The 17320-nt window shown below is 42.5% G+C and overlaps 1 protein-coding gene across 2 annotated transcripts in view; it reads left to right on the forward strand.

Annotated features, from left to right (window-relative positions):
- MCU (mitochondrial calcium uniporter) overlaps nucleotides 1-17320 on the forward strand; it is a 124205-nt gene that overhangs the window by 99189 nt on the left and 7696 nt on the right. For both annotated transcript variants that reach the window (XM_066620439.1, XM_066620438.1), the window contains exons 2-4: nucleotides 6323-6392; nucleotides 12746-12916; nucleotides 13716-13820. In XM_066620439.1, coding sequence (XP_066476536.1) covers nucleotides 6323-6392; nucleotides 12746-12916; nucleotides 13716-13820 — 346 coding nt within the window. The remainder of the gene's footprint in view (nucleotides 1-6322; nucleotides 6393-12745; nucleotides 12917-13715; nucleotides 13821-17320) is intronic.

The raw sequence follows: 17320 nt of genomic DNA on the forward strand, positions 1-17320 counted from the left end.
TTTAGCAGCTTATTCGTAGACTGTTTTACAGTGGTTCTCGAACTTTTCCAGCTCGCACCTCCCCTGATCCTTGTAGCCATTGGCCATGGCTCCCCATTACAACACCTCACCTCAGTTACCCCCAAAATGGGGATGAAGGTGTTATAATTATACTCTAGAAACAAAAAAATACAGCTGCCAGCACTCTGAGGCTGCAATCCTAACCACACTTACCTGAGAGTAAGCCCCATTGAACAAATTAGGACTTACTTCTGAGTAGACCTGGTTAGGATTGTGCCTTGAATTTGTTAGCAGCACACCTGGAGGGTTTTGGGAAGGGAGGGGGGAAGTGATGAATTTGCCGGGGGGAGGGAAAGACTTTGTTTTGTGTGTATCTACTAGATGCAGACTGACACCTAGAGACTGTTTGGCTGGAATCCTAACCCCACTTTCCTGGGAGTAAGTACCATTGAACACAATAGGATTTACTTCTGAGTAGACCTAGCTAGGATTGTGCCTTTTGTCTTACAATAGCAGCCAACAGAGTACCCCCCCCCCCCCAAAAAAAAGGAGGCAGGAGGAAAAAGCGGATGGCTGAAAAGAAATGGGGTTTTTTCATTTTTAATCAGTTTTTGGAGACAAAGCCATCAAGAGTGGGTTTTTTTCTTTTTTTTGAAGGGGGGGAAAGAGAAAAGTGAAGATCCTGGGTTAAACTGACACAGATCCTAAGCCTATGTAGGTCTACTCAGAAGTAAGCCCCATTTGAGTCAATGGGGCTTATTCCCAGGAAAGTGTGGAAAGGATTGCAGCCACATATGGCAAGATTACAACTCACCCCAGAGTAGACAGGGGCTGCTCACACATACACCCAGCATGCAGATGCCACCCCTGTTCCCCCAGGCAAGATGGTGAGATGCAGGCTGGGGCATTTGGACACCCCCCCCCCAACTAGGAGCAGAGGAAAGCACTGCACTGCCTGTACTTATGTTTCCCTCCCAGTTTGAAGAATGCCAAGAGCGTGCCCTGTGCTGATGAGATGCAGTACCTCCGCACTCTTCTCTCCTCCAGCCTTGACCAATCCCAGGATGCCCAGGGCGAGGGGCACACTGGGAAATGTAGTCCTTGGGGCAAAGGTTGCACATGGAGAGAGCTCCATGATGAGATGCAGCACCTCTGCCTGCCCAGCCAGCCTTCTCTCCCACCTCACCCCACCATGTTTCACACTGCCCCACCCACCTCGTTCTCAGCCTCAGAAAAGCAGCAAGTCAGGAGGCAGCCATTGCAGCTGAGCTGAGCAGAGCAGCTGCAGCCACCCCTCTCCCCAAGATGCTTAGTGATGCCCCTGGAGGCTAGCCATGCCTCACTAGGGAGGCGGGACTTACAGATTGAATACCTCAGCTGTTATAGATTACTTTGTTTATTTGTATGTTTATTGAATGTGGTTTTTTGTCCTTTGTTTTATATTCTCCTTTTTTCTTTTGTTTTTTGGATTTTTTTCACTGTTTTTGTTTTGCCATTTTATTATTCACAGTGTGGGGGGGGGGGGTGGACAAAAGTGTAGACCAGCAATTTTTAACCTGTGAATGGTCTGTAGGTGTGCTGCAGGAATTTGGGGGAAATGTCATTCATTATTAGGGCCATTGGGGCATGTTAGCCCCCCACCAGCAGCATGGTGTGCCTTGTCAATTACCAAAAAGCTGATGGTGTACCTTGACACCAAGCTCCATTGTGCTTAACTTACTCCATTGTGCCCGTGTTTCACAAACAGGAACTCCTGTAGCATCTTGCAGTAAGCGGTCAAGATAGCAACAGTTGTGTACTGTCTGTACAATGGAGCAGAGTTTCAATCTTATCTTCCTTAAGAACGTTTTATATGAAAGCACCTGTCACAGCCTCAATCTAGCTCTAGGATACATGAGCGTAGGCGGAAAGAAAATTAATGATCCTGTCTCCCTGGTTCTATCTGGTAAATGTACAGTATACACCTGAGCAGAAGCTTTGGGCAAATCAGAACAACCACACAGCTTATGCCATGAAAGAAGAGCCCAATTAACTTTAACATAGTTCAAACAGTGGGTGCAGCAAGGAAGCTTCCCAGAAATAAGTAATCATTGTAAAATTTGTTTCCCTTGCCCTGGGGTAAACTCCAGTATCTGCAACAGGTCTACTTGGAACTGCACCAGCAATATCGCAGGCACAAGTCCTCATTGATCCATGCAGGCTCACACACCAGCACTGCAGATCCCTCCCCCATCCTGTTCAGTCCCTTTTCTCTATCCCTGCAGTGGACTTACTTGCTCCAGTGGGTGCCTTTCACTCTGCCAGCACTAACAGGATGTAATTTGTTTGCTTGCTTTTGTGTTTGCCTTCAGAGCAGAATGTTTCAACCTACCAGATCTGTGCTACTTATAAACTGAAACTTCAGTTCAAGATGCGTAGAAAGGGAGTCTGCTGTTTCTAGATCTGACTTCCACAAACTTTCACCATGACATGACAATAGCAAACATTTTATTCTCCAATCACAGCAGAAAGTGGAGCAGTATCATACTGTAAATCTACTTGGGCCTTAATAATTGTATAGTGCTAGTAAAGTGGACCTTGAAAGTGCTTGTGAACTCTTTGAATGACTGCATGAGGTTTAAGACTTTGTATTGCAAATTATAAATTATCTCTCATTATTCTATCCTGATTAAGCATGTTCCTTTTCTGTAAAATGGGATGAAAAAAACAATTGAACAGAGACGTGAATGTATCTTTCTGTTCAAATGTTTGTTTCATCCTATTTTACAGAAAAGGAGTAACAGAAAAAAAATCATTTTTGTGTAAATCTAAGTAGTAATCTTGCTCATTAGAGTTTTAATTATGGTGCCTCCCATCAGGAATATAACACTTCAGATGCTCATCTGAAGAATAATTTCTTGTAAAAAGTTTGGAGATACCATGCCACTGAACAGCAGTACCTTTGTCAATGGAAGCAAGTTGACTGTCTTGGGTCATCTTGTCCCCCACCTTATGTAATTTTTGAATTGTTTTGGATTATCACTCATAGGACAGGAAGATAACTTTATGCTGTACCACAGGGGTGTCAGACTCGTTTCATAGCATTCATGATGCCTGCTGAGAGCCGGAAGTAATGTCATTAGGCAGGAAGTGATGTCATTAAATAGGTCATAACCAAAAATAAGCACTTTTTCTCACTTAGGAATTCATTAGCTGCAATGGCAGAAGAGAAATATGCAAACCTTGATAATATTTTGAGATATGGGAGAGTTCAATTCAGCAGTAACTCCTCAGCACTGCTCAGCAGCTGAGAACCTGAGGGCTGGATAAAAAGTTTTCACGGGCCGCATCCGACCCCCAGGCCTTATGTTTGACACCCCTGCTGTACCAGACCCTTTCCCACCTTACTATTAGGCTCTGTTGACAAGAGGAGCCTCACTACCACCACTAGCGCACAGACAGTGAAGTCTTTAAACTGTAGTGAACCAATTGAGAAACCCTGGACTTGCAACAAGTGATCCCTGGTAATCTCTTATTGGCAATGCTTCTTATACCTTGCATCTGGTCCTAAAATATAGATATAACACCAGTGGTAGCTTGTTTCCTATGCAGTAAGAGAATGGGTTTGCTTCAAAGGTAACTAGGCAAAAGTAAAGGTCACCCTCTCTTTTGCCCACTCACTCCAATAGTAAATAATTCGTTGCGTACCGAGATACTGTATACCTCCAAATAGCTACTGACTCGTGTTCAGCAATAATAGCAAACATCCTTGGTAGAAATACAATTTACTTACAAATGAATACAGCCGTGGGTGTGTTGATGTTGCAGCATCCTTTCCAGAATGCTTGAGACAATGCAGGCATGAGAGAAAAATAAGTTTGCATACGGCGGGGTGCTCAATAGGTGGATCGCGATCTACCAGTAGATCGCGAGGCAAAATAACTAGATCGCGGAGTGCCGACGCCCCCCTTCAGGTGCCTCTGGGAGAAAACGCGGGGAGTAAGGCCCATTGTACTCAGTGGGGCTTACTCCCAGGTAAGTGTGGCTAGGATTGCAGCCTCACAGCCTAATCCTAGGCATGTCTACTCAGGAGTAAGTCCTGTTATACTCAGTGGGGCTCAAGGTACACCAACATACATTGTACACATAAATGTTATATGTTATGATGGCGCGAACATTGTAAAAAAAACTCTGGTAGATCTCCGGGCCTTGCTGGGTTTCAAAGTAGCTCTCGAGCCATAAAAGTGTGAGCACCCCTGGCATACGGTATAAGGAAGCACAGGACAGGCATGCCTACTCATTCAGCTCAATAAAACCGTGAAGAATTTGATATGGTATATTTTAACAATCACCCTAAATACAATATTGGGTTAAGGAACTGGAGAAGGTGAAATTGTTTTACTGGGCAGCAGAAATAGTGGGCAGCCTCTTTTTCTCTTGGAAGCCTCCAGTCTGAGTCAGCACAGATGTTATTGCAGCAGGCTAGTCCCTGTAATTAACAGCGCACATGAACTATACACATTAACGGTGTACTGTAATATCTGAAGTGGAAATGTCTTGCAGGTGATTGCAGGAACTCCTTCAGTTACAAATATGGAAGCGGTCACTTGCAAAACATCCTCATTTCAAATGTTATATACAGAAAAGCATATATTGAAAAACGTTTTTCAAGATGTTATGTTGGCGCTGAGATTTATCACATATTTTCCAAGGCACCTTTTATTTTTCTGTATCCACTTTTTAAATTTACACGTTTCTGAAAAGTAATTTATGGTCCAATCTTAAGCTTTGCTGGCACCAGTGCAAAAGTGCTTTTCAGTGCCTTGGAAGAAAGGAGTGGGAAGGCATGCATCTTCCCGCCAGCTGCAGATTGGACCTTCGGCTGTGTGTTTAAAGAGCTGCTCTGTGTGCTGCAAGGAAGGGATGTTTCTGGGCAGGGGAGGGTGAAGAGGGAGGAGGCAGAATCAGCAGAGACAGGGTGACCAGATGTCACAATTGCAAAAGAGAACAAGGCACCCAAAAATGTAGGACATGCTAAAAACGCTCGAATATTGATTCCATGTGGCTAATTTAAACACTATATTCCTTTTGTTAAATTTAAAAGTATGTTGCTTATAATTTATTACATATCATTAATTTCAAGAAGGCTATGCACTGTCTGCTCCAGCCTGCTCAGTCTCAGCTCTGGATACAGCATAGGCCACATGGCTCTGCTGCGCCAGGCTGGATAGGATTGGGCTGAATTCTTTGTCTTAAACATTAGAAATAATTAAATTGTAGCCTTCAGTCTGCTTACATTTGTCCAAATTGCTGGGTCTCCCTTTCAGATAAGATTGAAGGTTGTGGTGCAAGTGTAAGGTACTTAGAATTTTGATTAGCTTTTTAAATTATAAGAAGTTTAGACGGCAATTCCTGTAAGACAAATTTAGTATTGTGTGTGTGTGTGTGTGTGTGTGTGTGTGTGTGTGTGTGAGAGAGAGAGAGAGAGAGAGAGAGATGTAAATGCTTAAGGAACATGGAATGTATTTAGGTGGTTTAATTTGATTAATTAGGTTAATTAATTAGTCTAATTATTAGACCTTTGATACATTCACTGTGCACCTCTGTCTCTAGGAACCCTTTGTTCAATTGTGCCACCATAGCTTGTGAATGAAACTCTGATTTCATCACCAACTAAGTGCAAATGTTATAAGAATAGAGCACATTTTAAATTGAACTGGTTGTGAATTTTGCCACTATGTGGAGTTGATTAAACAAATGAACAAATTGCTCAAGGCAGTAATTAATTTGTGCAACTGATATAGCCAAATAAACTGAAAGCTAGTGATGTAGTTACTCTTTCAGTTTTCCCTACTTCCTTCTACTTCAGGAAGCCTGCCTGAGTGAAATATACCACATTTAACAATGGGTTTAGTTGTGCTGTCTAGGATTCTTAAAGTAATACATCACCTTTATGGAATGTGTTCACAACCCACCCTGTTAGTTCAACACACCATGCACACGCACACACATGTGCCTTTGGACATAAATGTTCCATTTTAAGCAAAGTATTGCTACATGAAAGTGCTACTTAACAGTTTCAGGACTCCTAAATGATTCTTTTTTTATTTCTTGATTGGGTGAGCAAAAATGTGTAAGGCATGAGATTTAACTCATGAAGAATATCCATACTGAATAATATATAGGAATAAGGAGTTCTGTTCTTGGATGGTTCTGATTTTCTGCCTTCTCCGCAGTGGGTAGTAGGATGTGACTAGATTTGCATCCTGTCACAGGTCATCTGAAATAACCCAGCATTTGCTGTTTTATTAATAAATCTTGCCCTGCTGTGTTCACTTTCTAGGCACACCAAAGGCTTCCTCCATGGCAGAATATGAGAGTGGTCTATTGTAGTACTGTAGTGCCCTCTGATGGTGAGTACAATAAATAATTTGGTTAATCAAGTATTTCTATTCTTATTTTCAAGAGTTAGGGTTTTTGCTTTTTTAATCAGAAGTGTAACTTGGCACTTTATAGAAGTTATGGCAGTGGGCATTGTTATAAACGGAAGCAGTTCAAAACGGAAGCAGTTCAAAACAAAACATATTTTGTTGAAAGAAATTTAGAAGGCATTTTGCCTGCCCTGGTATTTTAACGATTCTCAATTGCAAAAAGGATTACATCCTTTTCTAGGTTAGCTTCCTGATATTTTTTCCGTGTTTCCCATTTCATACACATCAAAAGATCTTTCTTCATGATTAGCTGTTCTTGGTGACTTCATGCGGCTTGTTCTTCTCCAAAACATAACCGTGCCAACCTAATTTTAAGGTAGTAATTCAAGGTCAATTCTGTCAAATTTCTTCTTACTATGTAACATAGCTGTGCTTGGTCTTTTCTGGGACTTGGTTTTCAGCTGTCTTGAAATGCATCATTTAATTTTGCATTTTCATTCTTTTTTGTTTAATTTACAAAAGTATACTTAGTGTAGGCAATCATTACAACTGAAATATCTAAATATTATAAGTTTTGCATTTCTTCATCTTATTTTGAGTGTGAAGCCTATATTAGCTAAAATGCACATGGGATTTTAAACTGGCACTCCTCAGCTTCCTCAACTATAGATTCAGTGTCCACAATGGATGTATTCCAGGCGTTCTTGGATTCATTTTCCCAGTATCTCCAAGTTGTTCAGTCCATGTCTTGTTTTTGTGTTTGAGAACAGTTGTGTTTTCTCCAAGGAGCCATTAACTCCTTCCCCACTGTCTGCTTGTGGGTCATATGTTCCTGGGAATGCTGCAGACAAGTTTGGTCAGCCTTATTCAGCCAAAAATGGAAATGAGAGTGCTCACAATTGTGGAATCTACAAACAGTACTGAAATATTTTGCTGACTAAAAGCTGGTAAACAGATCATGTTACTGCAAAATATAACTAACCAAACAATTTATTTTTTATTTCAGAGGCCTCTAAAATTTCAGAGGCCTCTAAAGGGAAACATTCTTTGAATTGAATCTAAAAATACAAGATCCGTGGCCTGGCTAGATGTTGTGTACATGGATTGGTTCAAAGTTCTTTTTTCTACTCTGTGTAACAGAAAGTGTGCTTGTTCTCTAACTCACTTGAAATGCACTTTAAAGGTCACTTGAAATGCACTTTAAAACATGCCTGATATCTTAACCCAACAAGATTGAATGGTTTGTTGGTTAGGATTATCCTTTTAAAAAAAATATGCTGAATATATGTTGAATATTTTTTAAAATTTTGGGATTGAGAAGCTTGGTAGTGATATGGGACACAACCTACCATTTTAAAAAAAAATCTAAAATGCTGTTAAAAATGGTGGATTAGATCAGGGCATCTCCAGCAAAATGTAGCAATTAGTCAGCAAAAATTGGTGATGAGGTTTATAATGTTTCACACAAGGTTTGTGGTGTAAAATGACCGTACAGTAACTTAATGCCTTTTGACAGTGAGCAGATTTTGAAAACGTCTAAGGAAGGGGTGCTCACACTTTTTTGGCTCGAGAGCTACTTTGAAACCCAGCAAGGCCCGAAGATCTACCAGAGTTTTTTTTACAATGTTCGGGCCATCATAACATATAACATTTATGTGTACAATGTATGTTGGCAGTTTACATAGTGAAATAAATCAATAAAGATAAAAAATCAGGCATTGGCAGTTTCCCTGGTTCAGGGCTAAGCAATACACAGTGCCTCCAGTAAATTATTTTGCTTCATAGTAGTATATTTGCTGGCATTTCAACATAATAGCATTTGCCATAACAGAATTATCCTAGGGGAAATCAGTTTCTCCCCCCCCCCCCAATCCTTTAGGAAAACAAGTGAGCAAATTGAAAGAATGGGGGCTTTGCTTTTGGATCTCCAGGGAAAATATTTGTTAAGGGGTGGGGAAAAGAACATTACTCTTTAGCTCTGTATGTGCGCAGGCATGTATGAGGAGGAAACTGGGGGCCCAATCCTATCCACATTTTCCTGGGAGTAAGTCCCATTGACTCTAATGGGACTTACTTCTGAGTAGGCATGCTTAGGATTAGGCTGCCAATTGAAATATTTTTTAAATGTAAAAAAAAAACTACCTTGTTAGGTTTGCAAGCCACCTTTTCCAGAAGTCACACAGCAATCCAAAGCCCCTCCAGCAAATGGCTGTCTTGATCAGAGCCTCTGCACAACTTTGATGTACAAGCCTTGGGCTTTGGAGAAAGCAGCACTGGCTCTCCCCCCGCAGGAGAGAAAGGCAGCAGTCTGTTCGCCCTGCTGCTTGCTGAAAGGGCAGCAGGCAGTGAAGGGAAGAGACCAGCCTGGAGAGCTGAGCTGAGAGGCAGCCCTCTTTTTTGGGAGGGGAGGGGAGGGTCTTCTCCCCGCTCAGCCAGTGATGAGCACCTGCCTGTGCCTTTGAAGTGCAGCGCTGCAAGCGCTATAAATAAAGTTAGTGGGCAAGAGGCGGGCGGGCAGGCACTGAGCTGGGCAGGCAGGCAGGGACGAGGCTTGGAGAGACAGGGCTCCGCGATCGACTCATTTTGCCTTGTGATCGACTAGTCGATCGCGATCGACGTATTGAGCACCCCTAGTCTAAGGTGTGTCAGTTCATGATGCAAATTTTGTTCTGTATAGATTAGAGTGGCTTATGCATGTTGAACTTGTGATGCCACCTTTGCTTTTTTAGATACTGGATTTCTTTGTTATTGTGCAAGAATTTCAAGCTTCCCAAATGACTTCTAGAGCCAGCTGCTGGGGCATTGATTGACCAGCTGTTTGCTATGTCGGAAACCCGCATGCTAATGCTTGGTCTAATGTTCGCAGACAGATTTCTAGTGATTTTCACATTGGGGGTGTGCATGCGCACACACACAGAGAGAGAGAGAGTGAAGGGCATTTAACCTTCAGAGAAGTCCCTCTGAGGCAGAATGGTTATGAAGAAAGCAGAGATTTTCTCTCTTCCAGTACCAACTTTTCAGGTGAAAAGAAAAAATGAAAGGCAAACTTGTATCCAGCCACAGTGGAGAAAAGATTTTTAGCCCAGAAGCCAAAACACCCTGCTTTTTCATAACTGAGGGAGCAGAATCAAATAAGGACTGTCAAAATGTTGTTGTCCTTTTTTTTTTGAAGAGAAATGTGCAACTCCATCAGAAAACCTTCTTTTCTCCCTCTGGACAAAGGAGAACATTCTGCTTAAGCATGTGAAAGTTGAGTAAATGCTCCAGTTCAGAAAGGAGATGTGTCTGTCTTAAAATCTCTAGTGAATATATGGATCCGCTACCCAGGTTCAGCTCTATATATCTCTTCTAGTGGCACTTATTTCCAACAGACAGGTCCAGCCATCTCCTATTACAAAGGTGGCAGTGAATCCATTATGGAAGTGCAATGTTTGGATAAATCACAAAGGTGTACAGACTGAGTTGCTTGACTAAAATACATTCTTGCCTGAAATGGCACAAAGATTGCACATCCTTGTCCCCTGCAGTGCTTAGACTGGGATCGTAAATGGGAGAGGATCAGCTCCTATGTTCAGTGAAATGTAGAATTGGTTCAAACAGGTCTGTCCCTTGAATTGCTCAGTCTCAGGTGGCCAAGCTTCTTCCCTCTAAGAAGTTGGACGCCGACCGTTCACGGGTTGCATAACTACTAAGGGCATCACCAGTGGCATAGCTAACCAAGTTGCTGCCCGCTGCAAAAAAAATTCTGTAGCTCCTCTCCCAGCAATGACATCAAATTTAATTAATTATGTTGGGTCTCTTTATTTGTTAAAGTGAGTAAGAAATGTTAGCTAATATTTTAAAATAGCAAACACTTATTGAAAGTACTTATTGCACTTTTACAGCGCAATCTATTGTCTACTCAAAAGTAAGTCCCATTGTGTTCAATGGGGCTTACTCTCTGGTAAGTGAAGTAAGGTAGGATTGCAACCTTACACAGTTTGAGATGTGCCGGAGGGGACTGGTGACAATCATAAGAGCCAGCAGCTTACCTTTAGGAAGTGGAATTGAGGAATTATGTGAATAAGTGATGAGGCCAAACCACCTGCTGCTCAGTGCTCCTGCTGCAACTTGCCTCCCAGGTTGCTGTGCCTTGCTTGCTACCCTCTTCAGGTTCCTGCACATGCGCAGGTAACCTATCACAGTCAGCCAACTCAGAGCCCAATCCTCTGCCTGTCTACTTGGAAGCAAGCCCAGTCTAGTCAATGGGGCTTACTCCCAGGATAGTGTGGATAGGGTTGCAGCCTCAGAGCCCAATCTCCTGCATGTCTACTCAAGAGCAACCTCTACTGGCTTAGATTGCTGAGACAATTGGGCTGCTGCATCCTTGCCAGGAGGAGAGAGGTGGATAAGGGGGCAGGCAGGTAGAGCGAGGACTGTGACGAGCAGAGGAGAGTAGGCGGTGCAGGGCAGGGGAGTGGTGAGCAACTGGTGCTGCTGCACAAGGGGAACCCCCTCCTCAGTCCAGGCTGGGCTCCACAAGGGTCTCTGGGGGCTGTTCCTGCCTACCAGGGGCTCTCTCTCTCTCACACACACACACACACACACACACACACACACACACCCTGTGTCCTGATCAGTATCCAACAGCCCCCCCTCACCAACGCACATCTTCCTCCCTCTCTAAACACAAACAAGCACTGATGCACTCTACTCCGCTCCCCACGAGAGAATGCCTCTCTTGCCATTTAAGCCAAATAGGGCCTCAAGGGGCAGCATGTTGAGTGGGACAGGTGGAGGAAATCACGGAGGGAATGAGGGCTGGCAGGTGCATGAAAGGAAGACTCTGGGGAGGTCTGTGCCAGTCGCCAGCATCTCAGCTGCGGGAGGGAGAGAGGGCCAGCTCCTCGTGCCTACTGAGACCTGTGGTTCTTGAGCTCTGCCGGAAGTGACGAACTAGACTACCTTCCATCTAGGCTGCAGGGAGGGACAACATGCAGTTTTGCCCCTCTCCGTGACTGTTGCCCCTCCTCCCTCCAGAGTGCCTGGCACTGGCAGGGCTGCCAGCAGCAGCCCAATTGTTGCGCACAGGTGCTGTTACCTGCAAGTTGTTGCCCCCTCAGCCACGTTGTTGCCCCCATCCACCCTGTAGCCTGGTGCACTTGCTACCCTCTGCACCCCTCTAGCTATGCTACTGGGCATCACAGACCTGTTGTTGTCTTTCCCTTGAATATGCACAGCTCCTTTTCTGAAGAAAGGGGCACCAAATGTGCTGTACTCAAAAGTTTTTGCTATAAGAAAAGCTTGTCACACCATTAGTGTATGTACAGTGGATCCCTACCACTTTTCCCTTTAAGCTGTGTGGCCTTGCAGCTCAAATCAGAGCCCTGCACAGCTGCCTTCATGATGATCTAGAACTTGGCAATAATGGCATCATCTCTGAGTGCTCTGGAGATGTATGGAGAGTGCCCTTGCAAATGTATGACTTCACACAGTCTGCGTGATTTTTGCAGGGAACACTGATCTGTTTACAACCTAGGTAAATGGAGAAAGAGAGGCAGAGGAAGAATATGCAAGTGTTTCAGTTGCATGTATTCAGACTTGGTTAACATAGATAGGGAAAGAGTACTAGATTCTTCCTGAGACCTGAAGGACATTTGGACAAAGCTGAAAGGCTCACACTGAGGCTCTATATAGAGAACTGGGAAAGAGAATGGGCAGGAGGTCTGGTCTAGAGGGTTGAGCCTCCATTTGCCTGAAGATAACATCTGAAGGTCGCCAGTTCGAGGCCACCGGCACCCTGCGACCTTGAAGCAGCTGACAAGCTGAGCCGAGTTATTCCATCTGCTCTGAGCGTGGGAGGATGGAGGCCAGAATGTGCGACCAGATCAAGAAAGAAACATCTTGAATGTTGTGGTTTCTTAAAAGATAGAAACCTTCTTTCAAATTGTAAAAATCTCTACGGGGATTTAATTTGCCTGCCTATGTAAACCGCCTTGAATAAAGTCTAAGGAGAAATCTGAGGACCAAGAAAGGCGGTATAGAAATACCTTTATTATTATTATTATTATTATTAGAGTGGGTGGGACTCCTGCCCTGGAATACCTCCCAAAACACTGATCAAAGTAAAAATGCCTATTCCTTTTATGTGCAAGCCAGCTCCAGCCTTGTTCTGGCTAGGTGAAATCTAGACATCAGTAGTCAGAATAGATCTGGGTTCTGTTCTGCAGTTCTGTCTCACAACTTCAGAAAGACATGTTGTGTGTTTTATTCATGCCAGTTCTTCTCTTCTAAATTATAAGATGTAATTGGAACAGAAACTGTCTTAACTGGCTAATTTTTCTTTCTTCCATTAGATGTGACAGTGGTTTACCAAAACGGGTTACCTGTGATATCTGTGAATCTTCCATCCCGTCGTGAGCGTTGCCAGTTTACACTTAAGCCTATCTCAGACTCTGTTGGAGTATTCCTACGGCAACTACAGGCAGAAGACCGGGGGATTGACCGAGTTGCAATTTACTCACCAGGTACTGTTAAGCATGATTGGGGCAGTGAAATGAGCTTCTTCAATATACAGTTAAACCTTGCACTTCATATCTGTCCTTACAACTCCTTTGCTTATGTTAATTAAATGAAACCAAAGCTGCTTGTCAGACACCACTTCAGGTTAGGAATATTGTACTATTTTCTGAATTGGGGCTAATGGTGATAAAATTGAAGAAAATTCTCCACACAGAAAATCAGTAACCTTTAGACAGTGCTTTTGTGTTAATGGGTATGCCTAGGATTTATAATGCATATATTTATTTAATATAAGATGTCTTGGAGTTCTGATAACTATACATCACTGCTGACCTATTTGTTTTTGGGATAGTCAATGTGCTGTGATTTTAGGCTGTGTTCTGCTTGAGGTGATTTAAAAATTTAGCAGTAGTGAATCACTTAGGGCTGAACTCTAGATGAGACATTAAATTCATAATTGCCTAGATTGGGGATTACTTTAAAGTAAAAACAGCTGTATTGGGTCTTTTCTGGACTGGAAAGGCAGCTCAGAAGTAGGAGACCCTCTTGCAGCTGAACCACCACAACCCCACTGCTGCAGCAAAAATACCATTTGTTTCAGTGGCACCTTTGGGAGTTCATTCCAGCTTCATCCATTACACAAATTTGAAACTATGGAATGATCTTCTGGAAACAGGTGTTGTAAAAATATATTAAATTCGTAGGGTACTGTACACTGATTTTACTGGAAAGCGGTACGTGGATATTAATGGTAATAAGTTATTTCCAACTCTTAATAAATTCTATCCTCACTTTTCCTTACAGATGGGACACGTGTAGCCTCTTCAACAGGCATAGATCTTCTGCTCCTTGACGATTTCAAACTAGTAATTAATGACTTGACTTACCATGTTCGTCCACCAAAAAGAGGTAACAGCTTCATGCAATTAGGATATATTTCCAGAAGTCATTTTCAGGAAGACTCTCCATCTGTGGTGAGAAGGACAGTTGATGGTCTGTTTCTAGCAAATCCATGTGTTCAGAATTGCCTTACTATCTCTGGTCCTTGTAATGCAGAGATGAATATAAAAACATTCAAGCATCATCACTAAGTCTTCAGTGTTTATAGGGCGGGACTAAACTCTGCATAGTCTTATGCATCCCCTCAGTCCCCGGTCACCATTTTCCTTTGCAGATGTGCACCCTCATGCTTAGTTCTCAGCTTTAATCCTTTTAAAAGAAATTCCAATTCTATAGGAAGGATTTTCTGCTGCAATACCAAAAAATCCATTAGAAGGAAAGCATGCTCCAGGTAAAACATTACTACCCTTTCACAGAAGAGACTTCTCCAAGGCATTGTTAAGAGAATGCTTGTAGCAGTAGAACCAATAAGAATGCAAATCATTGAATATATGTAGGAGTAGCATCAGAAGTTATCTAAGTTGGGTGTGGGCTCTTGGCCAGTGTCCATTAGAGGGTCCACATGCCTAGGCCAAACCCTGGAATTATCAGTACCAGTGGCAGGAGTACCATGCAGTGCAATGCCGAGGGCAGGCTAGGGGTGTCACAGGGGAGGCTTGGTGCAAGGCTTTGCCCCATGGCCCCCAGTAACCTAATGTTGACATTGGGTATGTGGCAATTATTGGCCTTGTAATTTGACTGTTGCAAACATTGCTGATACCTCAAGGTAGCTAAATAGCCTGCTAGAGTTTGTTTGGGAAGACCCTGTTCTTGTAATACCTGTGGCTAGCAATGCATTTAGATGTTGGCTTTTTTAATTTAAAGGGGGGAAGTAGCATATGACCACTGGACAGAAAGCACCTACAGTGTAATAGACAGTGCTAATTGACCACATGGTGACTGTTCTTGAATAGAATAGTACACTCTGTCTTTCCATCCCTACCATAACTTTTAAGCAGTATGCCCAAGCTGCTTCTGCTTTTTTACCTTTTCCAGTTCAGCATTCTGTGAACATGTTTCAGCAAGGATCAGTGTCACAAAGATTGTTTTTAAATGTTCAAGGAAAGCAATGTTCCTAACATGATTGTGAGGTTTTCCCAGATGTGCAGTCTAATCCTAATTACCAGTGCAGTGATGCAGCGGCAGCTGTGCAGCCACTCCTGTATGCCGTAGGGGAGTTCTGGCTGCTGGAGGTCTCCTCGGCATAAGAGGACATTTTTCCCTTGCTGCAGGATAAGCCCCAGCAGCTGCTATGGGTCAACTCAGATCTGTGCCAGCTCTATAGCTAGTGCAAGTCTGAGTTGATCCATGCAGGTGGATCAGGCCCAGGAAGAGGGTTTGAATTTGGCACGCATTGCTGCCACCAACCTTGCCCTCTCCCAGGCCCAGTCCATGAGATACTTTTCAGTAGCTGGCCCCAGTGGAATGTGTGGTCCTCCAGCACTGCAGCCCAGTAGGGTCAGGTTGTTGTTTTAGTATGCATGTGCATCTGCTTCTCTGCTGCTCCTATTTGAGTTTATTGCAAGCACCACCTCCCTTTCTGATTTGTCCCTTCCCAGTATCACAACTGTCTATGCTTTGCTTTACTACTTTTTGTGATGAAAAGTGATTGAAAAGTTTTCAAGATGGCATTCCTCAATTCAGGTGATTTGTTATCATTTTCATGAGTATGCAGCTGTTAAATAAAAGTTGTACAATGCAGATTTTGTAATATCAAAAAAAAAAATTTCATTGGGTATGAGAAACAAACTGTTTTCTATGCAATGGCCTATAAAGAATTATAGCAGCATTTTGCTCTCCGTTGAAACTTGTACTGAGGACAATCGTATTTATGGATTCTATTATCATTGGTTGTTCTCATGAGAGGTAATAGCCTTTTAGGGCCACTTCAGACATTATGCTTTTTCTGCACAGACACAGTGTCCATGTAGAAACGTGTAGAATATAAGTAATGATGCCTAGAGGAAGCATGTCTTGCACCTAAGTAAGTGGATCAAGTAGCTCATGTATGTGGCAGGTCTGAATATGTGTGACAGAGAAAAATAGAGAAAGTCACATATGAAGTTCCTTTTAGCCCCATATTATTTGGTCACATATAACACTAGTGAAAAGGGAAGAGCACTGGAGGGCAATGATTGTGCTTGCATGATATGTTTTGTATTCTTTCAGGAGTGTGTTGTAACTTCGTGGAGTGGTAAGACTGCCACTAGCAGATGCATTGAATATTCACACAATTCTTTATAGAAGTTTATACCTTAGGTAGAATGATGGTAGAGGTATTTAGTTGTATGAGTAATACTGGCCATTGAAAGATTATCCTGTGTATCATAACTACTGTACTCGACTTTGATCACAACAGTGGTGGTATAATACTGGTAATAAAATTCATGGTAACAAACAGTGGTGTCCATAAAGCCTTCAATTGTTTTATAGGCCACGTTCCTTTGTGCTCTCCCCTTCCCTCAAGATAAACCTGAGCTGCTCTCATTTTGTTCTCTAGAGTTTCTTAAGGCATAATCTCGTACCGCCTATCTCCATTTTATGCCCTTTCTTGGCCACTATGATTTTTGGCAATATTCATAAGAAGCACCTTTCTACAAGACTATCCAAGACTATTGTGCACTCAGTCTGTCACAACAAAATACCCCCATATATAAAATTGACACTGCCTTGGTAAGGGGTACAGAAACCAGGGTAAGTTTAGAAGAGTCTGATTTCAAAAAATTTGAAATGCCAACTTCAAATTCAGATAAAGTTGGAATATTTTTGTTTGAGATGCTGGGGGTCTCCTGAACCACATTAATATGTAGTTACTTTGTACTTCATAAAACATTTCTGTTTATGCGTCAAATTAGATATAAGATGAGAGTTTGCAGATATTGGTGTGGTTCAGATGCTATGCTGACTTTGTTTCTGATGATCGTCCACTGTTATATTAACTGCTGAACTGATGTCTGTCAAACTTGGCTTGTTTTGTAGATTTCACTGAGACTTACAAAGGCAAGCTAAGCCTGAAGATTATGTGCTGAAATTTACTGCATGCAAGGTTCTATATATTTTTAGTTCGCCTCATCTTGACAAAATTCATAATACTTTATTTTGAGGTAGAAACTCAACCAAGAGTTTTTACTAATCTTAACAACCTTAATATTATTAGTATTTTATTTCTTAATACTTATATGCTGTCATACTGGTTGCAGTATGTTGCATGAATTTAAGTTATCGTAAGATAGAAGGCTGTTTCCTTACTGAACTTGTAAGTGCATCCTCTATTTCAGTGATTTTCAATTTTTTTGTCTCATGGCACACTGACAAGGTACTAAAATTGTCAAGGCACACCATCAGTGTTTTGACAAGGCACACTGTACTGCCAACAGGGGGCTCACATCCCCCAAAGGCCCTATTAATAAATGAGCTTCCCCCAAACTCCCACGGCACACCTGCAGACCATTCACGGCACACTAGTGTGC

Source organism: Tiliqua scincoides, chromosome 3 (genome assembly GCF_035046505.1).
Source record: "Tiliqua scincoides isolate rTilSci1 chromosome 3, rTilSci1.hap2, whole genome shotgun sequence".
NCBI lineage: Eukaryota > Metazoa > Chordata > Lepidosauria > Squamata > Scincidae > Tiliqua > Tiliqua scincoides.